This window comes from Pseudozyma hubeiensis (assembly GCF_000403515.1).
Source record: "Pseudozyma hubeiensis SY62 DNA, scaffold: PHS25, whole genome shotgun sequence".
Classification (NCBI taxonomy): domain Eukaryota; kingdom Fungi; phylum Basidiomycota; class Ustilaginomycetes; order Ustilaginales; family Ustilaginaceae; genus Pseudozyma; species Pseudozyma hubeiensis.
Genome location: NW_012133807.1, coordinates 53,992 through 77,482, shown reverse-complemented (window position 1 = coordinate 77,482; position 23,491 = coordinate 53,992). Strand labels below are relative to the sequence as shown.

Here is a 23,491-nt window from a genome sequence, read left to right as displayed (position 1 = left end):
TTCGACTTCGTCCTGCTGCAGACATGTCGACGCATGAGTTCGTACATGGACACTCTAGTGTATTTTTCCCTCTAATACAAGCTCTTATTCGTGTTTGCGGTCTAACCTGAGCAATGCGCAGCTTTGTCGAGTGGGTTCATTGCTGCAAGCGATGAAGGCGCGGGAGGCCATAAGATGCCTGCGCTTTCCTCCGTAATGAGATGGTGTCGACGATGGAACGAGATCCGTGAACGCACGGAAAGCTCTTCTGGCCAGAAGTATATAGAGCGTAGCCGTTGCAGCGATGACCAAGGCGAACGAGATGACGGCGTCCGTGCAAGGTTGCACAATTGTACAAAGGGAACCAAGGATCATTCTTTGACAGGTTGCTGCAGCTCGCATTTTGGACCCTGAAATGCGAGCGGCTCGAGCTTCTCTCCACAGTCACATTTCTCCTTCTCTCTCTCTCCACAGTCACCACTTGACCACAGCCGTGCAGCATCCCATCTCCGAAAACCGAGATTTTCCTTCCAAAGTCCAAAATTCGATGTCGCTCAAACTCAGCCATCATCCGCGACACTCATCAACATCGCCATCGTCATCCACAACATCGTCAGCCAAGTCAGTCTACTACCTTCACTCTCGCGTGCAGATCGAGGCAGTCTGCGTCGCCATGTACAACGGTATCGGTCTAAAGACCGCTCGAGGAACTGGCACCAATGGATACGTCCAACGCAACCTTTCCAACTTTAAACCTCGCGACAACCCATTCAACAAGCAAAAAGCTTCCACCTCGTTCGGCTCCGACGTTCGACACACACAGCCCGATGCAGCCATCCTGGAACACGAGCGGAAACGTCAGGTTGAGGTGAAATGTATGGAGCTACGAGTGCAGCTCGAAGATGATGAGGTGGGACAAGACGAGATTGAGCTCCAGGTCTCGGCTCTCCGCGAAAAGTTGAAAGCACAGTTGGAGCAGCAGACACAACAGGCAAGCGCAGCAAACACATCCTCGAAACGGGATACAGGCAGGCTCGGACCCGGAGAGACGCACAAGCGGCTCGAAGCAAAGCAGCACGACGATCGTCGTTTCGCGTCTGCCGTCGGTGTGGAAAGCGGATACCGTGAAGGCGATGCCTTCGATCGCGAGCTACAGGAAAGAAAGAGGCAGGAAAGGATGGAAGAGAGACGCAAAGCGGACGAGCAGAGGAAGCTTGACTGGGAGAGGAAGAGAGATATGCAGCAGCAGGCGGCAAGGCGAGAGCGAGATAGGGAAATCAGTCAAAGGTCCGGTCGCGATGCGGGTTGGGCAGGTCGTGCTAGCAGGGCATCTCCGGATGATCGCAGAGGTCGCGGCAGAGATTCCGAGGATGACCGGTCGCTGTCAAGATCGCCTTCTCCTCGAGCCAAGAAGCGAGGCAAATACACCAGCTCAGTGTCAGGCAGCGATTCTTACTCATCCGACTCGGATAGGGACGCTGCTCCGAGAAGCCGTCGCAGCAACGTTCCTCGGAAAAGCAGAGACGATGAAAGGGGCAGGAAACGATCACGTTCACCGTCGTTCTCGGACTCGAGCTCACGCTCGCGCTCTTCACGCTCGTATTCTCGTTCCTTCTCCTCATCATCACGGTCAAGGTCACGATCACGATCTCCCATCCGTCGTCGACGAACCCGCTCCTACTCTCGCTCCGTCTCACGCTCTCGTTCACGCTCTCGTTCACGATCTCGATCGACCTCATCGCGCAGCGTCAGCCGCACACCTCCACGCGAAACACACAATCGATCGCGCAGCAGGAGCCTCTCTCGATCTCGCAGTCCCATCGCTCGACGAGGAAGATCGCGTACACCTTCGTCGTACACCTCTCGTTCACGTTCACGCAGCTTCAGTTCGCGTTCAGGATCGAGTGCTTCACGCTCACGCTCTCCTCCCCGCGCTGCGAGACGCACAAGGGATGCATTCTCTCCTCCTCACAAGTCGGCTAGACCACCAGGTCCTCCACCCGTTAAACCCGGCCCTCCACCGCCCAGACCTCCTGGCCTGTAACGCACACAATCACACACTCACTTGCCCAAGCATGAAAAAAAACCAATTCCAAATTTCTATCATCGCACCTTTCCCTTTGATGATCACTGATAGTGTTGCTGATGAGCATACTGGTTCTGCTGATGAGACTGATAGAGAGCCGAGGAGGAGAAGGAGTTCGGCATGGATCCGTACTGATGCTGCGTTGCTGCCGAGACGGTGGCATAGTGCTGTGGAGGTTGAGCTTGGTGTTGCGACGGATATTGATACGCAGTTGCCGACGGTTGCGGTTGCGCGTACTGGTGTGACGCTGGAGCAGCACTGTATTGATACCCCTGCTGATGCTGGTAGCCGTGAGCAGGAGCAGGAGGAGCGTTGGCGCCAGATGGAACAGCGTACAGGTTGTGCATCGATCCGGAGGAGGGCATGTGCTGGCCAGGAGGTGGAGGCGGTGGTTGTTGCTGGTGTTGCGATCCGGGAATAGGTGGTAGAGGCGATGGTGATCTGCCAGGATTCCAGCTCGAACCAGCGTCAGCGCCGCTTTGATGAGCTTGAGGAGGCGGCGGAGAGTACAGGTATCCGCTCGACAGCGATGGCGCGACGCCATTGCTAGCTTGATGAGGAGCAGGCGCAGGCGCGTACGATGGATGAGCAGGCTGAGACGCCGGTGGAGGAGCACCGTGCCAGGTGTTGTGCGAAAGCGAATGCGACATCGAGTGCGAATGAGAGAGCTGCTGCGGTTGATGAGGAGGCGGCGATGGTTGCTGAACAGGCTGGTAGAGGTGCGAAGGGTACGGTGGCTGCTGCTGCTGATGTGGCTGCGGTGGGGCAGCTGATGACAGTGCGGTGGAACTCTGCGTCGATGGCAAGGGACGAGACACGTGCGGCTGCTGAGTCGGTTGGCCGTACGGTGACGGGATCGGTGTGTATGCTGCCGATGCGCCGGGGGACGAGGAACGAGGTGGAATCGAGGGCGGTTGCGCCAGATGGCCACCTGCCTGCGACGCCGACGGCTGTTGTTGATAGTATGCCTGCGCATTGACCACGGATGGCGCCGAATTCACATGAGGAGATGGACTCGTGCTGTACTGCGAGAGCGCCGACGGAGGTCGAGCCGCGGGCGAAACAGGTCTTTGCGCGTCGTGCGAGTAGCCCGCGTTAGGCGGAGGCGTGTACAGCGATGCCAAATGAGCGGGCGCTTGGTAGATGTGCGACTGCGGTGGACGCTCTTCGGGTTGCACGGGCGTCGGAGGAGGTAGGGGCTTATCCGCCGAGTGGCCAAAACCCATGTTGGACATTGACTGCGTGAGCTGATCGGCACCAAAGTCGGGCTGAGGTGCGTGGTTGTAAGCGATCGGGATGTGAGAGATGGACTGGGAACGTGGCACGGTGTACTGTGGCTGGTGACGCTGGGAGATGGATCCTGGTCGAACAGTGGCGTAACGATCGTCGCTGGGCTCGACGGCGTGGCCGTGAGCGAGGTACTGGCTGCTCTGAGAAGGAGTGACCGAGTGCTGCGAATAGTACGAGGCGGAAGGTGTAATCGAGTGGCCGAACTCGGAAGGCATGGGGGCGGCAAAGCTGTTGCGTCTAGACCCGCCTGCAGGCATAGTGGTGACGAAGCTATTACCTCGTGATGCATCGGCAGCAGCAACATTGTGGTACGAGGACGAAGGCGGTATGGGACTAGTGGAGCGTGAGATGCTGGAGGGAGCATATGCGGGTGTGTAGGCGTCCAAATTGGCAAGCGACGAGCTGGGACGAATGGTAGTGCTGCCGAGGTCGTGCATGGTCTGGGAGTGAGACATGGCCGAAGGAGGTCTGTGGAGCGTTGCAGCGAGGCTGGAAGTGGAGATGCTGCTGGACATGCGGTTGTGCGCGTTGGAGCTGGTGGAGCTTGCGCCAGGACGCATCGAGGCAGGGATAGGAGGATGGTCACCCTTGGGCTTGCTGGGTTTGGGCGGGGACGCCGAGCCATCGCCGATGCGCGAAAAGGAGCCTGCACCGCCATAGGTATCGGAACCAGACATGACGGGCTGTGTGGATGGTCTGCGCTTCTTGGGAGGGGCAGCGGACGAGTAGAAGGTGAGTTCGAGATAGACCTCGCCGGCGTAGCGATCCTTGGCTTTGATGGTGACCCACTCATCGAATTCGCCCGTCTTGAGCGTGTCTGTGAGGTCTACGAGCCCTTCGCCGATGAATTCGGGCTCCTTGCTGTCGTCGGCGTAGCAGGCCACCTTGAGCACTTTTTTGCCTCCCTTGGCCTTTATGGTAGCCGCCGAAGAAGCCGAGGTGGCTTTTGATCCCGAACCCGAGCCAGTGTCGTTCGTGGAAGCGCTTGTGAGCGCGTCTTCCATATCTTCGTAAACTTCGAAATGGAGCTGCTCGTCCCAGGTCGGATGCTGGCCACCACGTTTGTCGGGCTTGGTCTTTTGCTGTTCTTGGCCCATGCTAAGCACTGTGTAAGGGTCCTGCTTTCCGATCGACTTTTTGTTGGGCAAGTTGCGCGCCTTGAGGACGACGCATACGAGCGTGCCCTTGTGGACGGCTTCGACGGATGCTGGCATCGTGGGCAATGTTGGAGGTGCTCCGAAGTCAGCACTAGAGTGGACCAGGATGAGCCTGCGTTTGGAGAAGGAGGTGGAGACGAGGGTAAAAGCACTACGGCAGCATGCGTGCGATCACCAGCCAAGAGTACGCTAAGCTGCCTGCAAATGAGTGTGATGGAGATGAAGTCTAGATACCAGCTCTGCTGCGCTGGGTCGAAGTACCAAGATGTAGAAGAAAGGAGAACGTGTGCGAGAGTTGTGATGAATGATGCATTCTCACCTGCAGCAGGCAGAGCTGCACAGCACAGCCTGAGCTTGGCTCGTACGAATTTGGGTGTTGATTTCAAGGACCGTGTGTGACTGACTAAACTGAGTTGCCCGCACCGCTCTCTCTTTTTCCACGGGCCTTACCCGACTCGACCTCAAGTGTTACTTTCCTTTGTAGCTTGTCGCTGGCGAGACACTCTTCCTTTCTCCCACACACAGACTCAGTCCATCCTCTTTAGCGTTTGCTCTCCTCACAATGGTCAGTTGCCAGCAGCTCGAGCTTTCCAAGGGCTAGAAGTTTGCACGGTGGACCGTGTCTGTCGTGCACGAATTGCTGGCTGCGAGGCAAGTTCTGTGTGTTGTTGTGGATTCGACTGCAGCTCCGCAGCTATTTTCACCGCCAGACTTGGTCAGTGCCCTTTCGGCTGACAGCTCAGTGAGCGCGCGCGACGGTACATCCGTGTTAGACTTTTTCGTGTTGGTGTCACTCTCTGTCCGTCATCGACTATCTTTCTACATGTTAAGCCTGCATCGGATGCCAGCCACAACTCCAGCAGGATTTCTCGCTGTTCGTACCGTACAGCGTAATCGTCAGTGAGGTTAGCTGTTCAATGCCTCGTTTCGTCCGGGACAGACGGGGGATAAGGACAAGGGAAGGTTCTTCTATTGGGTATGCTGCGATATGGGAGAAACACTGCTGGAAGATTGACGGCATGGGTTGAGGGAGAAGGCAAATCGTGGACGAAACCGGATCACGGCGCTGAGGGTGCGCGACGTCCATGCTGAGAGGCGGAACCAGCCGCGCTGCCGCAGCTCTGCTCGATCTCTTGCTCTTCACGCTCTAGCCGTCGCATGGTAGCTGCCAGGATGCGCTGTCGTCGGTCGTCTGCATCGCCTGAGGCAACAGAGCCGCCTGTCGAGCCTCCCAGTCGATGTCCACCGCTTAGCCCCGACGAGAGCGCAGGCGCAGATGGCTCATATACATCTCCCTCCACCAATGAATGCGTGCCGTCTTGCTGCGCACGCTCGAACGCTTCAATCTGTGCGTTGAGCTCGCTGTTCAAAATCTTAAACTCGGGCGGATGTTCCGAAATCTTGTTGTGCGCCAGTTCGTGCACCAGCACCCTCCGTGTCGTCTTGTAGTCTCGAAATCCTTCAGCATCGTCGGTGCGTATGCGCAGCAAGATGCGCTGCCCCGCATTTTCGTTGAGCCCGAGCAGACCAGGATGCTCCCAGGGCAGCAACTCGGTGAGCGTGCCGATGCGAAACTGATGCAGCTTGCAAATGTGCAGGATGCCCGCGTCCCGACTCAGTCGTGTGAGATAGTCAATCACCTTGCCGTGAAGCGGCGACGAGATCGACGTGGTCGGATGTGCTTGTATCGATCCGAACGGTGACATGCTCGAGCCCGGTGCGGTAGTGTTGCGAGCCTTCGTACCGCGCAGCAGGCTTGGATGGTATTGGCGCGGAGCATTGCGCCTATGCATCTCACTCTCGTCTTGGTAGAGTCGCTCGAGCTCCTGCGACGACGGTCCAAGCACCGTCACCTTGACATCCGAGTTTCTCGCCAGCCCCGCTTCTGCCAGCGTTCGGTGATCCGCCTCGGCATTCCCATCGGGGCGGCTGTTCAGGTCGGCTATGCCTGCACTGCGCGGTACGAGCAGCTTTTGCTTGTCCACAGGAACAAACGTGACCTCTTCAATGGCATAACGTAGCTCCATCAAAGTGGTATCTGCTGTCAATTCCTCCAGTGTGTGGTTCGTTTTGCGATGAACGAACGTTAGTTTGAACGATTCCATGGTGCTGAGAGATTGATCGATGATGTTGCGATGTACTCGTCAAAGATGATTGCGTTGCGTTGGCCACCCTTTCGCCTACGTACGACCGGACGGGAGATCAAACGATACTGTCATCTGTTTCGCTTCGAGAAGATTATGATGGTTTACAAGGAGAGGATCCGTTGCGAGAACAGATCAGAGTGGTCGCCAAACAGCTGCTCAGTTGAAGATTCGTGGTGTGGCGCAAACTCCGCGGCGCCATGGGGAAGGAGCGTCAATGTGGAGGCGACTTTTTGTAAGATGTTAGACCTTGGAAGCAGTCAGTCTGGCCGTACGGCCGATTCGACGCGTGGCAAGAATCGAGGAGCCAAGCAAGAACAACCAATTGGCCCGCTCCGTTTGTATTTTTCCGGCGAGTGCAGCAGTGGGTGCAGCTGCTTTCGGTTAGGCTAGCGCGAGCATTTTGACCTCAGAAGCACTTTGATCCACCTCAACACCGCTCGCTGTTCGCCACGAGTTGCCTGGTCAGTGTTGCTACCCACAGCTTCAGCCTTCTTCGCCGGCGTTTTGTCCTCGTCAGCGAGTTAGACGAGAAAGCGAACTTGACAGGCAGGAGAAGGCAATACTGGAAAATAAAAACTTGCTTTACAATTGCAAAAGAAGGACCCGGTCTAACTCGGCTTCTCCGGTCGGTCATGCTTTGCCGCCTCGAGACTGTTGTGCTTTGGTTGGGGAACAATTCTTCGCAACTTGCACTTCGACCCCACAAAATCACTGCCCTTGATTGCCGAGATGCGTTTGTCGCGCTCTGCTGCCTTGGCATGTCTGCCTGGGTTTGGCCATCTCTTCTTTTGCTTCGATTGGACTCCGCGTTTCCCTTTCTCTGCTGTTGCGGCGCCACTTGCCCCACGCTGTGATTTTGCAGAGAAGCTGGCTGGCTGCCCACACGCGTCTCCGGTCCAAAGAGCCGACTCTCCTTAGCCGGACCATATCCGGACTCTTACCTACCATCAATCCACCCAACCCTTCAGCTTGTTTGTCTCTTAACCCGTACAAAACTGCTTCGGCTCGCTGCTGGCTTCTTCTCCTCCCTTTTCTACCCCACATCCCTCATCTTCCCATTGCATCCTGCATCCTCTTCCCTCCTCCATTTCTTTCCGAACAGCGTACGAACATGACGACGGTACTCCCTGCCAGCCTCAGTGGCGATGAGCTCATCAAGAAGTACATTGGCGCCGGAACGTGGGCCTTTATCGAGGACAAGTTCTCGCCCTTCGGCAAGGAGACACTGGTCAAGGTGATCCGCTTCATTGTCGACGAGTGCATCCCCGCCGAGAAGCTCTACCACGCCCAGGTCTCTACCGACCCCGAGAAGCGATGGAAGATCGTGCCCGAAGTGGTGGAGCAGCTCAAGAAGAAGGCCAAGGCGCAGGGTCTCTGGAACCTCTTCCTGTCCGGCAAGCACTACCCCGATGTCGGTTCGCCGCTCACCAACCTCGAGTACGCCGTCATCGCCGAGATGACGGGACGATGCTCCCACTTTGCCTCCGAGTCGCTCAACTGCGCGGCACCGGACACTGGAAACATGGAGGTGTTTGCCAAGTACGGCGATCAGAAGCAAAAGCAGACGTGGCTCACACCGTTGCTCAACGGTGAGATCCGATCTGCATTCGCCATGACTGAGCGCTTCATCGCCTCGTCGGATGCCACCAACATCCGCACCTCGATCCGCCAGGAGGGCAACGAGATCGTGATCAACGGCCACAAGTGGTGGATCTCGGGCGCAGGTGACCCGCGATGTGCCGTCCACCTGGTCATGGGCAAGTCGGATCCAGAGAACAGCAACAGCCACCAGCAGCAGAGTCTGGTCATCGTGCCCGCCAACGCGCCCGGTGTCAAGGTGATCAGGCCCATGCAGGTGTTTGGCTACGACGATGCACCCGAGGGCCACTGCGAGGTCATCTACGACAACGTCCGCGTACCGCTCAGCAACCTCGTTCTGGGCTGGGGTAAAGGATTTGAGATCATCCAAGGACGTCTCGGACCCGGCCGTATTCACCACTGCATGCGCACCATCGGCACCGCCGAGCGCGCGCTCGATCTCATGCTCGCTCGCTGCACCGACCAGCGCAAGAAGGCGTTCGGAAAGATGCTCTCGGAACACGGCACCATTGTGCAGAACATCGCATGGGCACGCATCAAGATCGAACAGGCGCGTCTGCTCGTCCTCTCGGCCGCCAACATGATCGACAAGACCAACGCCAAGGGTGCCATGCGCGAGATCGGTATGAGCAAGGTCGCCGTGGTCAACGACGCGCTCAAGGTGCTCGACATGTCGATGCAGGCGCACGGCGCCGAAGGTGTTTCGCAGGATACCATGCTGGCGTACGCCTACGCGCAGTTGCGTACGCTGCGATACGCTGACGGTCCCGATGAGGTGCACCTCCAGCAGCTGGGTAAGCTCGAGCTGCGAAGGGCACCCGAGGTATGGGAGAGGATCAACAAGACCAACGCCATCTCGGATGCGTTGCTTGCCAAGGCTGGAATCAAGTCTCATCTTTGAGTAGCCAACACCTTGTGAAATCGTTCAGAGCAATCAAGTCGTTTTTTCCGTGCAAGTATCTTGTCTTTGCTTGTGCAGGAAACTATAGGGAAGACCAGGTGAGCTGCTCATCTAGAACATTGAGAAGGTTCTTCGTTACTCCCCTACATTGGAGCGCGCCGTCCGAAGCACAACTTGTCTAGCAAGGCTCTCGAGCTATCTCATGATGCCACAAGCAGGTATTCTGTGCAAGCAGCCGTCATGTGCAATCAGATGCCAATGTATCCGTCCGGTCTCTGGGTCGTCGAATGCCTCATCAGGCTCGAAAGCTCAGGGCGAAGCGCGCAGGTTAGGTGGAGGAGCCAAGCGGAAATAGTCGTCGCGCTGGTTTGCCGCTCCCCCGCTTGAGTCCTGCCCACGGCTCAAAATTTGTGCTTAACCCTGCAGCTAGCCTCGCTCCGCATTTTGACATTTTAGGATCAACATTTTACACAAACACACCAAAAATCATAGGTCTTACCCTTACCATCATCAAGTCGATTCGAGTCATCGCCCGTCCATTCGCTGTTGCTGCCGTCATATATCTAACCCTTCCTTTCGGGGAAAGATCGAAACGATTGCGTAGCTACTACGTTGCGAAATGCCATCACCTTGAACAGAGATCCGGCTTCGAAAGCGAACATCGGCTATACAAACTTAGCATCTACAAGGCAGGGCGCCATCCACCACATCTCCGAGCATCACAGACGAACCCAAAGTAACACCTTCGAGAGATGACTGCAGGCTCGCCCCAACTGTATCAAGACGCTCCCGGCCTGGAACCGCAGAACGATGTCATGGAGTCGGTGGAACATGCTCATCCTCATGCGGTAGCGTCACGCTCGATGAACACATCGGCTGCAGGCCAAGCACCTGGACCAAGTCGCATCGATGACGAGGCGAGAGCAACGCAGTTAGATGTCGAGGCAGCGACGGGCGCGCTGGGTACCGAGAGAGGTACGAGCGCATCGACGTCATCCGCCGACGACCAGCATGCCCTCAATCCGACCGAGTCGTACGGGCAGCGCTTGACACGGGTGTTGACCGGCGAGAACGACACGCCACACGATTCATATGTCGACTTGGACGATGACAACGACGACGGAAGCAAGGGTAGGCGCTCGCGGAGGAGCAGGCTCTTACCCTCGCTAGTACGTCGAAGGCAACAAAGCGGTGCGCGTACGGGACGCAGTCGAACACCGAAGCGGTCGAGTATCCGACAGAGGGCGGAAGAGCTGGCGACAATGGCAGATTCCGAGAAAGAGGCGAGATCCAAGCGATCGAACGGCGCACAGTCCACCGATGCAAGCAGCGAACCGGGACGGATCAAGATGGTGGGTGAAGACGGCAAACCCATGCGACGGCACGGCATCAAGGAACGCGTGCTGCACTTCACACCGTCCTGGTTCTCGGTGACGATGGGCACGGGTGTCATCGCCACGCTGCTCAACCTGCTTCCGTGGCCATCGATCCATTCAGGACTTCGCTATCCCGCTGCATGCTTCTTGCTCGGCGACATTGTCATCTTCATCCTCTTCGTATGCGCCTTCTTCGCGCGCTACCTGATGTATCCGGAAGTGGTACCTCTAACCATCAAGCATCCTCAAAAGTCCATGTTCTTGGGCACGCTACCCATGGGTCTCATCACCATCATCAGTGGCATCGCACAGCTGGGAACTAACGAGTTCAAGCTGGGAATCGGATTCGCACTGGCCGCCAGCGGACTGTGGTGGGCAGCGACGGCGATCAGTTTGGCGACGGCGATCGGTGTACCGTTTAGCATGATGACGTACCAGAAGCACTATTTTGAAGGAATCACCGCGGCTTTGTTGCTGCCTATCGTACCACCGATCACTGCTGCGGCGACAGGGAGCGTGCTCGCAGAGATCCTGATGCACAGATACCCAACGTACGCCTTCACGATCATGGTGGTGAGCTACCTCGTGCTCGGCATCGGTCTGCCACTGGCCCTGCTCATCCTCGTACTCTACTTCCAACGCCTGCTGCTGTTCAAGAGTCCGCCACGAGATGTCATCATCTCCGTCTTTCTGCCTCTCGGACCCTGCGGTCAGGGAGGAGAAGCATGTTTGCACCTCGGCAGAGTCGCTCTCCACCTGTTCCCCACCATCTCGACATCGGCCTCTTCGGGGGTTCCGCAACTTTTTTCGGTGGGACAGGCGCTGTACGGAGCAGGACTCATCTCGGCCATGTTCCTCTTCGGACTGGGAATATGGTGGCTGTGCATCGGAGTGTTCACCATCATCCGCGAGTTGAAACGCGGCAAGCTAGGGTTCAACATGGGCTGGTGGGGATTGACGTTCCCGTTTGCGAGTCTGGCGATCTGCACGGCACGACTGGCGATAGAGCTGGATAGTCTTGCGCTCAAGATAGTTTACACGGGCTTTGTCATTGCCAACATTTCGCTGTGGCTGTACGTGGCGATACCGACGGCCAAGGGCGCTTGGACGGGGAGGCTGTTCAATGCTCCTTGCCTGGCCGATCTCCCGCTCAAGCCGTGATGTGCTATCATATAAATTTTGGAACTCAATGACTCATCGACGATTCTTTCATCGCACTTCGTTGGCGAGCTCTGGAGATAGGAAGCAGCTTGTGAGGATCGGAGACTCGCCCGCGTTGATGGTGAGAGTCGACCTGCTCTGAGCCTTGATTGTTAATGCTTTATCAAATCTGTTCGGCTTTGACCGAGCTCAAGAGGATAGACGAGGAAAATCGTGTTGATCCGAGGAACCACAGCTCGTGGTGGATCTAACAATTTCTGGTGAACGCTCATCGGCGCGCCTCTTCTAAGAACGCGTCTTGTTGTTTGGACGCGCCCAGGTTCGCGTGTTCGTCGTGTAAATTGCTTCGCACCTTTTTCGCGCTTGCCGCGTGTGTTTGGCAGCGCACAGAGAGCGGCACTCGGCGAGAGCTTTCTCCTTTCCCTGCGTCTTGCGGCCTGCAAGCCAAGGCGGGACGACTTGCAGTCGAGGAGCGCTGTCTCTGAGTCGCTTCGTCCTTCTTAGCTTGGGTGCGCAAGATTCCAGCAGAGCATTCGACATCCTCTCCCTGTCTTGTCCCTTTGCTTTGCCATCATCACATCCTGTCACCCGCCTCATCGTCATTGTCAACTACATCGGTCGCATTTGCTCATCCTCCTTCCATCTCCACCTCTCTGCTGTCCGCATCGAGCGGCGTGCGAGCCTTTCCCTCCTACCTGGCGGCCAACGCTATCACCACGGACCCTCACGAAAGATTTGTCTTCTTGCTTGCTCTGGTCAGCTAGCACTTCTAGAGCTCGATCCCTTCCACAACTGTATACCCTCGTGCTCATCTACAGCGGAACTTCGCCGCAACCATGTCCGGAAGCGCCCCAATCCTACCTACGATCTCGCTCAACATCAGCTACGAGGAAGAGCGAGCCAAGATCACCGACTTCCTCCTCTTCTTCAAAGCACCTGCATCCCGTCTTTCCACCCTATCCTCGACACAGAACGGTGCACCCGTCAGTCTCGAAGATCCCGATGAGGACGAAGACGACCTCAACGTCGACCGCGACCTGACCGGCGCCATCGACCACATGGATGTCGACCGCTCAGCCTCTCAACGACGCAGTCGCGCTGCAGCCGAAGCTTCCGCCTCTTCCTCACGCCAAGTACCCTTCTACATGCACCAGCTCCAAAATATCGCAAACCGGGAACAAAACTCGCTCATCATTGACCTGAACGATGTCGCTTCTCACTTCAACACTACCACCAACGAGTCCGGGAAAGAGCTCGTAGGTGCCATCCGAAACAACGCAAAGAGATACCTCGACCTATTCTCCGAGTGCGTCGACAAATTGGTACCAGAACCATCCAAGGACATTTCTCACAAAGACGACGTCCTCGATGTCATCCGACATCAACGTATGGAGCGAAACGCTCGAACCGTCGAAAGCGCCGAGGATCCCAACGACGCGGGCGTGGCACCGGAAGATGCGAGCGACAATATCTTCCCTCCCGTGCTTCTGCGCAGGTATACGCTCTACTTCAAGCCCTACACCGGAAGGATGCAGGGGGAGCAGCACCCGGAAGAACCGCTCGCCGTCCGATCCGTCCGAGGCTCGCACTTGGGCAAACTCATCACCGTCCGCGGCATCGTCACGCGCGTTTCCGAGGTGAAGCCCTTCCTGCTGGTCGATGCGTATGCGTGCGATGTCTGTGGTGCGGAGGTGTTCCAGGAAGTCACTTCGCGACAGTACATGCCGTTGACGCAGTGCAACTCTCGTCGGTGCATGACGAACAACACACGCGGACCGCTGTACCCGCAAGTGCGAGCGTCGAAGTTCGTTCCCTTCCAAGAAGTCAAGATCCAGGAGATGGCAGACCAGGTGCCTGTCGGACACATCCCGCGAACGATGACCATCCACGTCTACGGTCCGCTGACGCGCGCCATGAACCCCGGTGACGTAGTCCACGTCGGCGGCATCTTCCTCCCCATGCCCTACTCCGGCTTCAAAGCCATCCGAGCCGGCTTGCTCACCGACACCTACCTCGACGCGCAGTCCATCCACCAGCTCAAGAAGCAGTACACCGCCATGCAGCGCACCCCCGAAATCGCCGCGCAGATCGCCGAGCTGAAAGACGATCCGGCTCTGTACCAGAAGCTCGCCTCGTCCATCGCACCCGAGATCTACGGCCACGAGGACGTCAAGAAGTGCCTGCTGCTGCTGCTCGTCGGCGGTGTGAGCAAGACCGTCGGCGACGGGATGAAGATCCGCGGAGACATCAACGTGTGCCTCATGGGCGATCCGGGTGTGGCCAAGTCGCAGCTGCTCAAGTATATTTCGAAAGTGGCACCGCGTGGCGTGTACACCACGGGACGAGGTTCTTCGGGCGTCGGTCTCACCGCTGCTGTTATGCGCGATCCCGTGACCGACGAGATGGTGCTCGAAGGAGGCGCGCTCGTGCTCGCCGACAACGGAATTGCGTGCATCGACGAGTTCGACAAGATGGAGGAGTCCGACCGAACCGCCATCCACGAAGTGATGGAGCAGCAGACTATCTCGATCTCCAAGGCGGGCATCACCACGACTTTGAACGCCAGAACATCGATCCTCGCTGCTGCAAATCCGCTGTACGGACGCTACAATCCGAGGGTTTCTCCCGTGGACAACATCAACCTTCCCGCGGCGTTGTTGAGTCGATTCGACATCCTCTACCTCATCCTCGACACACCGACCCGGGATGACGACGAACGTCTGGCGCAGCACGTCACCTACGTCCACATGCACAACCATCACCCCGAGCTCGAGTTCGACGTCATCTCACCCACCCTCATGCGTCACTACATCGCCCTTGCACGACAGAAACGTCCCGTGCTCTCCAAATCCGTCTCGGACTACGTCGTCGGTGCCTACGTCCAGATGCGTACCCAGTACAAGGAAGACACCCTCCCCTCGTCCTCTTCTCACGAACCTTCTTCCGGAACCGGCTACGTCTCGGCGCGAACCCTACTCGGTATCATCCGTCTCTCGCAAGCCCTGGCACGTCTTCGTTTCGACGACTCTGTCTCCATCCCGGACGTAGACGAAGCACTTCGGTTGCTCGAAGTTTCCAAATCCTCTATCCTCAACCACCCCTCGCTCTCCTCTTCCCGAGATCTCGGTCAGGACACGACGTACATCAGCAAGATCTACCGCATCATCCGGGAGTTTCACAACCTTCACCAATCTTCCGCCGCGGTGGAGGAGGAAGATCTCGATGGAGATACCGAGATGTATCCTACACCCAACGGGGTTCTGATGAACGATTTGAGAGCGAGGGTGATCGCGAGTGGGTTTGTGGAGGATCAGTTCCAGGAGTGTCTACAGGAGTACCAGGATTTGGGGGTTTTGCAGATCAGTGGAAATCGTGTCGTCTTCCCCTAACGGAAGTGGTTTCATGGGTTGCAATGTGGTTCCCTTTCGGTTTGTTCAATGCTACATTTTGTTTGTTTGCTCACACCCTCAAATGTTTGGTCCCGACCCCTCTGGCTGTGCTACACTGTCCAAGTTGAGCAACGACGCCCGAGTGACAAAGCAAAACCTCACACACAGCAGCACTCCATCATCGAGTCCGAAAACCTTGCGATTCATGCGAAGAAAACTAAATCTGTATGTGACAATGGTATAAAAATGATGAACTTCTAAACGATGGAACGATAAACACCTCTTCTCCCTTCAGTCATCCACAACAAGTCCAGCTGTTGGTGACGATCACCGGCGCGTCCTGCAGTGCATTCTCCGCATCGCTGGCGGACAAAAAGATGCTGTTCCTCTCCCTACTCGCCCTCTCCTGTTCGATCTGCGTCCTGCGCTCCACGAGCTTCTTTGTGACGGCCAAGAACACTTCTTCGATACCACGATCATCCTTTGCCGACACCTCGGATACTTCGACCAAGTCCCACGAGAGCGTAAAGTCGCGCTCGAGAGCGTCGGCCCGACCGCCATCGCTTCCGGCTGAGCCAGAGGAGGCTCCGCTGCTGCCAAAGCTGCTCGGCTTGAGCGCTGACAGCCCGGTCGGGGCACCTGGCGTTGTGGCGGCGGTCCCGGGTGCACTGGTGATCGAAGCAGGCAGGTTGGGCCAGCCAGGGGCGCTGTTACTGCGTTGAAACGACGTCAGACGCGAAGCCGAGCCGATCGCCAAGGATCCCAGCCCGCTCAGCCGCGATGTGGGACGAGTGGGCGATCCAGGACTGCCGTCCGAGTCATTCCATCCAGCCGAAGCGACCGCACCCACAGGTGGTTGAGTCTGATACATCTGGAGCCAGCTGCCGACGGTGGCGCGAGCGAAGTCGAGCTCAACCTGCCGTTTGGACCAGGCCAGATCCAACTTGGCTCCCACGATGTGGATGACGAGATCGGTAGTCATGTTCTTCTTGAGCTCCTCGATCCATGTTCGAATATCCAGGAAGCTCGACATGGACGTAATGTCATACACGATCACAGCTGCGTGGCTTCCACGGTAGTACATGGGCGCCATGCTTCGAAAGCGTTCCTGGCCTGCGGTGTCCCACAGCTGCAGGCGTACCTTGACGGAATCGACGATGAGCTTCTTGGTCAGGAAGCTGGCTCCGATGGTCGACGGCGTAGATGCGATGCTGAATTGACCCGATGTGTAGCGGTGCACGAGCGAGGTCTTGCCGACACCTTGGGAGCCAAGAATGACGACCTTGGCCTCGAGCTGGTTATTGGGTAGCGCACCGCGCTGCCGGAGGCGGGAGGACGACGGGGACGATACAGAGAGCGTGCTTCCAGTTGGCGGTGCATTTGGCGACGGCTGTGTGTACGGCAAGGTACGGCTGGGTGAAGGTGACACTGCGGTGTTGGCACGTTGTGGCTGGGCACGTGCTAGCCGATCGACGGAGTCGGGAGATACGTTGGACACGGTCTGCCGTCGTTGTGTAGGTCTGGGAGCGTTTCGGCCGCTACTTGGACCGTACGTCATGGCAGTCGAAGGTGGCGGCGATCTCGTTGCCGAGGAGTCTTCCTCTTTCTGTGGAGCGACTGAGCTGATGCCGGCGGTGATGGTGTGACTTCGCCGCAAGAATGCGCCCGTGCTGGTATGCAAGTTGCGAAGCTTAGCGGACACGTCTGCGCGGTCAGCATGGCGGCTACTGCCGGCGAACGGGGCGCCCATCTGGCCAAATTCGCTCAGACCAGAGTCGAGGGTAGGGCTTGTTGAGATTCGTCTTGCTCTTGGTGGCAATGCACTGCTTTGCGGCTGAGTCGTGGGCCGCTGCGGCGACCTTGGCATGGTATCGGCATCGGAGGGATGCAAGGGAGTCACTTTGAGCTTTCCAAGGCTAGAGGTCGATTCTGCCAACGGCTGCAGTGTCTCAACGGCGTTGCGAGAGGTCGCTCTGCTCAAGCTGGGATGCGATGTCAGCAAACGACTCGAGGAGATGTATGCGCGCCCGCTGTCTTGCTCTGTGAGGGAAGGTGACGCAGGGACCGAGTTGAGGCTTTGTAGGCTGCTCAGCCTTGGCCGAGATGAGCGGCGTGAATTGGAAGACTTGTAGGGGCGGACAGTTACGCTCGCAGTTGGGGTGAGCTTGTTAGTCAGCGTAGCGTCCTCGCTGGCATGAGTATGGGCAGCGCCAATCGCTGAGGACGAGGCCTCGCCCGTAGCCTGTATGTTGAAAGAAGGAAAGACGGGGAACTTGTTCTCCTTTGTCGGAGACGGTGTGGCTACCGGTGACGAGAAGTTGGATGAGAAGGGATGCTGGGACATCATCGTGCTGTAGACCACCTGTGCTGTCATTGTCTGACTTTGGAGATATTGGTTCTTGCAAAAGCGATGCGATGCAGAGATGTGCTTCGAGTGGTAGTTGTGCGCGCGTGAGTACTGTGACTTGAATCGACTTGATCGGTGCTTTCGAAGCTGCTGCGCTGAGATCGTGATGGCGGTGGTCCAAAGCGAAGACGAGGCCGATATGAAGATGCGCGGTGACGAGTCAAGGGAGGCAACTATCTGAGCGGGGAGTTGGAGAGATGTCACCAGCTGTCGTAGAGTGCAACGACAGTCGAGAAGGTCTGGTAGTCGACAGGGTCTAATTGATATACATGCCGCACGGACGCTGGACTGTCTCGGATGTGCAAAGAACGGCTCGGACCCTGCGTATCGAGGGATGATCTACGACTCGGTGCCTGAGGATGAGGGGAAACGTGTGCAGACGGGCTGGAACCGAAGAAGGCTCCCGGTTGACCAACTTGAAAGGGTTCGAGATACGATATGCGGGTAAATGGAACCAGACCGAGCGGGGATAAGCGTGGGCAAGAGACGAGCCAGCGCCAATTGCGATGCTTCAGAGGAGGTAGCAGACGACAGATTTCATGCGGCTACTGACGGGATGTTCCGATGGTCGAGGCAGTCGCTGAGGGCTCCGAAGAGCCAGCTGATGGTCCGAGCGAGTGGATCAAGCAGGAGCTGCGAGGCAGATAATGTCGAAGCGTGATGGATGCGTCCAGGCAGAAGGTGTGTCAAAAGCGGCTTGTATGCGCTGATATCCTGCGGCAGAGTGGCTGTGTACCTTGGCGGTGGCTGTAACGCGGTCCAAGCAAGCTGCGATGGAGATACCGATGCTATCAGATGCAGGTATATGGTGCCAGTGGTCGTGCTGATGGCGAAGCGAAAGGAAGGAAGCTGGAGGTGTTCCACTGGTAGGTTTGAACTGAGAGCTTGGCGAGGCGAGGTTAGGGACGGAGACGGAGACGGGATGATTGGAACTTCCTGAGACAGGGTCTCGGAATAGAGCTGCAGGCTAGCAGAAGCGAGGCGTGGACAGCGGCGCCAGGACGGATGGCGCAGGGTAGAGGCTCAAAAGTGACAGCGCGGGTGATGGAAGCGGCAAGCGGGAAGGTGTGGCGAAGAGGAAGGACGATTGACTGCAAAGGAAGGCCGTTCGAGAAGGCGGGCTTGCGGCGACAGATGCGCGCGTGCAGCTCGGATTGACAGCGGTGCAGCTTTTGGCGAACTGAGGGTGCAGTCGTGTCTGATAGATGGGCACGTTTGATCTCACCACTGGTGATTTGAGCGCATGTAATGCTGTCGTGAGACGGGAAGGAGGAGGATAGAGAGAAGGTTGGACACGTCTTGCGAGATGGTCCGGGCTGGTGAGGTGTCGGTGCTTGGCGGTGGGGACACGAAGCGAAAGATGATATGAACCTATGGCGTAGTCTCGGCGTGGAGGACTGCATGCAATGTGGTGCACTGCAGTGTACGCTGTGCAGAATGCAATGAATGGAATGCGATGTGCTGATGTTGGATGCAGCGAGGTGCAGATGACGAGGATGGTGGTACTGGCAGGTATAGCGACGGAGGTAACGACGAAAGAGAGAGAGAGAGCGACTGACTGCGGTGGGTGCAATCAAATATATGTGCCAACCAGCGATTGACGGGTTGTATCGGCTGCATCACTGTGCAGCCACTGTGCATTTGGTGCATCTTGTTGCATCTCGCATGCTGCAGAGCCCCGCGCCCTGCTCGCCTGTTCCACACTTTTCCACGCGCCGCAACACCGGAACACCAACACCACTGCATCAAGTTACACTGCACACCCCCTATTGTCACGAATCGTTACACAATCACATACAATGCATGGAAAACGCTGCGAGCCAGTTGTCGAACCACTGACTTCTCACCGACTTGCTACTTGCGATGTCACTGTTGTGCTCTAGCAATGCCGATTTGAGGACTGCTTGCTCGTCGCAGCTTTGTGCCCATTCCACGTCGAACATCATTCAAGAGAACGACAATCGCGGCATTGCTCGGCCACCACAACAATCGAAAATATCAAATAAAATAAATACTTGAAATCTACACATACATGGAGAGAACAACTGAGACCACAGCCACACCTCATGGCAAGCGATCCGATCAGGAAACAAACTCGGTGGCCGCGGAGCAGGCCGAATCGGAAAGCTCAGTGGCGGATGTCCAAGGTGAAACCAGCAAACTCTGCCATAATGAAATCGACACCAAGGGCAGGAAATGCGCGCAAAGTCAGGCCAACGCTTGTCCGGAATAGGATGTCCGTGAGGAGAGCGTCGCGCCTCGTTTTTGCTTGTCTCTACTGCACGTTCGATGGCAGTAACTGACGCGCCATAGGAGTCTACGACGCTGGATCTCGTTGCCCAGGTCCCTCACGTCAATCCCTCGCTGGCTCAGTGCTGTCTCATAGCTCGGAAGAGGAGGCGCTGTCGGCACATTACCAGCTCGAAATAAGCTTGCTCGCTGGCATCCTTACGTCGTGCTTGGCAACCCTTCGGGTCCTAGCCCACGTCGCGGCAACCTTTGGCGGCACGCCAAATCCTTTTCTGCGCTAAAACAGCTCGGCTAGCTCCTTTTCCGCTCTTGGTGACGCACTTCCTTCACGTTGGCCGAGATGGAGAAAAGGCGACATGTGCGGGGTTCGGCTAAGCCGAAAAATAATGAAGGAAAAAGGTGTCTAGATGCAGATGACTCTTTTCAGAGATGGCGACGTGGCAAGCTCGGGGGAGAGTTAGTAGGTGGAGAATGGGTGGCGCTTGTCGGACTTGAGCCGAGCACCGACTGTCTCGAGCGCTGCAGTCTTGGACTCTGTGCATTGATTTTGGAGATGAAGAAAGCGCCACGTTGTAAGTGCAAGACGAGCCTTCGCCGTGGATCTGATATGCTCAGGGTTATGCTCTCAAACATGATGTTTTCTGTTTCGCGAGCACGCACAAGACCCTGCATCAGCCTTGGTAGCTCGTCAACTCATACTGTGTACCGACGCTTCTGTGAGTTTGACGTTCTGTGGGATTATATTGCTGGCACGACAGCTCGTTCAGGGCGACAGTGTGAAGGAACAGTAGTCCAGCCCTGTACTACCTCGATCAGACTTGGATCAGCTTTTGAAGCCACACTTTGCGATCATACGATCACATCTTGCCAAGGAAGCATAGACGTTCAGTCGAACACAAAAACACTTGGTGGCGGTCGAGCGAACACACCCAGGTCCTATTCCGCGCGAGGAGCCGCAACCGCAGCAAAGCCACCACCACTCCTACTTTGGCTCTTTCTGCGGGATGCGAATGTCTCCTTCTGGCTTTTCGGGGAACGCAGCTGAACTCGAACTGTATGCTCCCATGCAATGGTGTCGGAACACTCGCGACCCAATCGAATGGAGCCGCTCGTTCGAGGTTATTTTCAGGTTCTAGATCTCGACGACCTTCACATGGTCGGACCCTGAACGGAAAGCGAAAAGTCGTGGGCAACCGTGCAATGAGCTCTCTTTCTTTTATTCCAGCTCTTTTTCCGAGGCACGCGTTTGGTAGATGCTAGTGCACGTGACTTAGGCGTCGGTGCTTTGATCGACTTCACTCAATGTTAGTTGAAGGCTCTCAACATTTCTCTCGCACCCCAAGTGAATCACGCCATCGATGCATGAAATGGTGTGCAGTCCCTGACAACGCCGGCCAAGATGCCATTCGCGCAGCCGGTGGTGTCAAAATGAGCTCCAGCTGCAAGCGTGCATCTACTCATTATCTCCACCCTGCACTTTGCACTCAGAAAGCGGTCCGAGCGTGACGTTTCTTCTAACGCCGCGATTCTACCGCCTTCCCCACGTACCTAAGCTGAGCAGCTAGTGGCTGGAAATTTCTGGTGTCGCCACGCTGGGGAAGCGTCGAAGAAAGATGTTGTGCTTGGAATGAGATTTTGTGTGTACGGGCTGCATGCAAGCTGTGGCGGGCAGCTCCGGCTCTTGGCTGAGGAAAGGGTCTGGACGGGATCGTCAGACGTCAGAGCGGACAAAGTACAAGAAGCTCCAGATCTTCCTACGCTTCACTGTTTCGATTCTTCAAACCATCATCACCACTTTGATATTCATATACGAAAAATGCCTGGCCTTCGTCTTGGATCCGTTGCACCCAACTTTACCGCCGAGACCACTCAGTAAGTGTCCTTGCATCCTTGATTCCACGCCTCTTAGAAGACACATTGTTCTAACCACTTGATTTTCTCTTTCGCTCTCTGCTGTGTTGTAGCGGAGTTCTCAACTTCCACGAGTATCTCGGTGATTCGTGGGGAATCCTCTTCTCGCACCCTGATGACTTCACCCCCGTGTGCACCACTGAGCTCGGTGAGGTAGCTCGCAAGGCACCCGAATTCGCCGCTCGCGGTGTCAAGATCATCGGACTCTCCGCCAACGACATCGCCTCGCACGATCGCTGGATCAAGGACATCAACGAAGTCGGCAACACCTCCGTGAACTTTCCCATCATCGGTGACAAGGACCGAAAGGTCTCCACCGAGTACGACATGCTCGATGCGCTAGACCCCACCAACGTCGACGCCAAGGGTATCCCCTTCACCGTCCGTGATGTTTTCGTCATTGACCCCAAGAAGGTCATCCGTCTCAAGATCAGCTACCCCGCCAGCACCGGTCGTCACTTTGACGAAATCCTCCGTGTCATCGACAGCCTTCAGATCGGCGACAAGTACCGAATCACCACCCCCGTCAACTGGCAGAAGGGCGACAAGGTCATCGTTCACCCCAGCGTACAGGGCGAGGAGGCCGAGAAACTCTTCCCTGGTTACGAGACCGTCAAGCCTTACCTCAGGTTCACCAAGGACCCCTCGGCTACCGCTTGATCCTCCAAAACTTCACCTTGCTTCTGTCACTAGGAAAGCTGCCGACCATGCTCGACTCTGTCGATTTTAAATCTCAAACCGATACATTTCACACACCTCGGAAAGCCCGACACACAAGATCGCGCCGTCCACAGTCTCAATCGTCAACAAAACGAATGCTTTGAACTACGTGAGACATGATGCAAGAACTGAACAAAGGCGGACAAAAGGATGATGGAGCGGAAACAACAATGCTGAGATGCGCGAAACAAGACCGAGTGCTGACAGGAGACACGAAAAATGCGTTCGATGCTGTGCGAGCGGAAAAAACGGGATGGGAAGATTATGTCCAACTACGCCCCTGAGAATGTGCGGGAAGAACGATCAAGAACGAGCCTGCTTCCACTCGACGTACTCGTCATACGTGCACTGCACCTTCTCGGATCTATAGCGCCTGACCCTCAACGACCTCCTTATATCGCTCGTGATCCTGCCATTGTACCCTGCTTTGCGAATCGCCGAATCGATGGCCTCTTCTTTCGTCCAACCCTGATCGGGAATCACGTCTGGCAGGTAGGTAGCGGTCAACACGTTCGGACCTCCAAAACGAGACTTTTTGGAGGCAGGGGCCGGCGTGCTGGCACCAGAACCACTCGAAGAGCTGGCACTGTCTTCTGCCATCTTGAGAGCTGTTGCAGGGTTGGGCAGATGGATGTAGATGCCGTGCACGCCCACCTCCCAGTCGAGGTAGTCGTCGCACTCCTCGAACCCAGTGAGCAGCGAGACGCCGCATTCGAGCCGAGAAAGTTCCGACTGCGAGATGGGGGAAAAGCGACGGTCCTTGAATGCCGAGATGCTGGCATATTCGGCGAGCCCTTGTGCGAGCGGGTAGGGTTCAAACGTGCCTATGCAACCTCTGAGACGAGGCGTTGGGGAAGAGGAAGACTTGCGAGGGTTGTGCGGAAAGATGTTCCAGGTGACAAAGAGCGGGTACTCTTGGTCATCGTCTTTGAAAGGAGGAGTAGGTTGTTGGCTGGGTCCGTGATTGAAACGTTGCTCGATGACCATGAAACAGTAGTAGCAATGCTCCATCTGGGCAGCTGACGAGGAGGAGGTTGACGGTGCCATGATGGTTTGATTTGAGGCTGGTGAAAAATCTCTATGATGCTACGAGATGCAGATGTTGCTATCGCTTGACG

At 56.5% G+C, this 23,491-nt stretch overlaps 9 protein-coding genes across 9 annotated transcripts; 5 read left to right on the top strand and 4 right to left on the bottom strand.

The window, feature by feature from the left end:
• Positions 1 to 394: 394 nt before the first annotated feature.
• Positions 395 to 2,023, top strand: PHSY_002584 (hypothetical protein; the record flags this gene model as incomplete). Its single annotated transcript, XM_012333208.1, has 1 exon — positions 395 to 2,023. The coding sequence occupies one exon, from the start codon at positions 395 to 397 to the stop codon at positions 2,021 to 2,023; it is 1,629 nt and encodes a 542-aa protein (XP_012188598.1).
• An 83-nt stretch (positions 2,024 to 2,106) lies between these two features.
• On the bottom strand, positions 2,107 to 4,569 carry PHSY_002583 (hypothetical protein; the record flags this gene model as incomplete). Its single annotated transcript, XM_012333207.1, has 1 exon — positions 2,107 to 4,569. One exon carries the CDS (start codon positions 4,567 to 4,569, stop codon positions 2,107 to 2,109), a length of 2,463 nt encoding a protein of 820 aa, XP_012188597.1.
• Positions 4,570 to 5,570: 1,001 nt separating this feature from the next.
• Positions 5,571 to 6,617, bottom strand: PHSY_002582 (hypothetical protein; the record flags this gene model as incomplete). The annotated part of the gene is made up of 1 exon (XM_012333206.1): positions 5,571 to 6,617. One exon carries the CDS (start codon positions 6,615 to 6,617, stop codon positions 5,571 to 5,573), a length of 1,047 nt encoding a protein of 348 aa, XP_012188596.1.
• Positions 6,618 to 7,770: 1,153 nt separating this feature from the next.
• PHSY_002581 (acyl-CoA dehydrogenase) lies at positions 7,771 to 9,159 on the top strand (the record flags this gene model as incomplete). Its single annotated transcript, XM_012333205.1, has 1 exon — positions 7,771 to 9,159. One exon carries the CDS (start codon positions 7,771 to 7,773, stop codon positions 9,157 to 9,159), a length of 1,389 nt encoding a protein of 462 aa, XP_012188595.1.
• An 863-nt stretch (positions 9,160 to 10,022) lies between these two features.
• Positions 10,023 to 11,696, top strand: PHSY_002580 (malic acid transporter; the record flags this gene model as incomplete). Its single annotated transcript, XM_012333204.1, has 1 exon — positions 10,023 to 11,696. The coding sequence occupies one exon, from the start codon at positions 10,023 to 10,025 to the stop codon at positions 11,694 to 11,696; it is 1,674 nt and encodes a 557-aa protein (XP_012188594.1).
• An 836-nt stretch (positions 11,697 to 12,532) lies between these two features.
• On the top strand, positions 12,533 to 15,085 carry PHSY_002579 (ATP dependent DNA helicase; the record flags this gene model as incomplete). Its single annotated transcript, XM_012333203.1, has 1 exon — positions 12,533 to 15,085. One exon carries the CDS (start codon positions 12,533 to 12,535, stop codon positions 15,083 to 15,085), a length of 2,553 nt encoding a protein of 850 aa, XP_012188593.1.
• A 295-nt stretch (positions 15,086 to 15,380) lies between these two features.
• Positions 15,381 to 19,438, bottom strand: PHSY_002578 (GTP-binding protein; the record flags this gene model as incomplete). Its single annotated transcript, XM_012333202.1, has 2 exons — positions 15,381 to 17,669; positions 19,340 to 19,438. The coding sequence occupies 2 exons, from the start codon at positions 19,436 to 19,438 to the stop codon at positions 15,381 to 15,383; spliced, it is 2,388 nt and encodes a 795-aa protein (XP_012188592.1).
• Positions 19,439 to 20,841: 1,403 nt separating this feature from the next.
• PHSY_002577 (likely thioredoxin peroxidase) lies at positions 20,842 to 22,313 on the top strand (the record flags this gene model as incomplete). The annotated part of the gene is made up of 3 exons (XM_012333201.1): positions 20,842 to 20,860; positions 21,458 to 21,614; positions 21,707 to 22,313. The coding sequence occupies 3 exons, from the start codon at positions 20,842 to 20,844 to the stop codon at positions 22,311 to 22,313; spliced, it is 783 nt and encodes a 260-aa protein (XP_012188591.1).
• A 363-nt stretch (positions 22,314 to 22,676) lies between these two features.
• PHSY_002576 (alport syndrome) lies at positions 22,677 to 23,384 on the bottom strand (the record flags this gene model as incomplete). Its single annotated transcript, XM_012333200.1, has 1 exon — positions 22,677 to 23,384. The coding sequence occupies one exon, from the start codon at positions 23,382 to 23,384 to the stop codon at positions 22,677 to 22,679; it is 708 nt and encodes a 235-aa protein (XP_012188590.1).
• Positions 23,385 to 23,491: the final 107 nt, after the last annotated feature.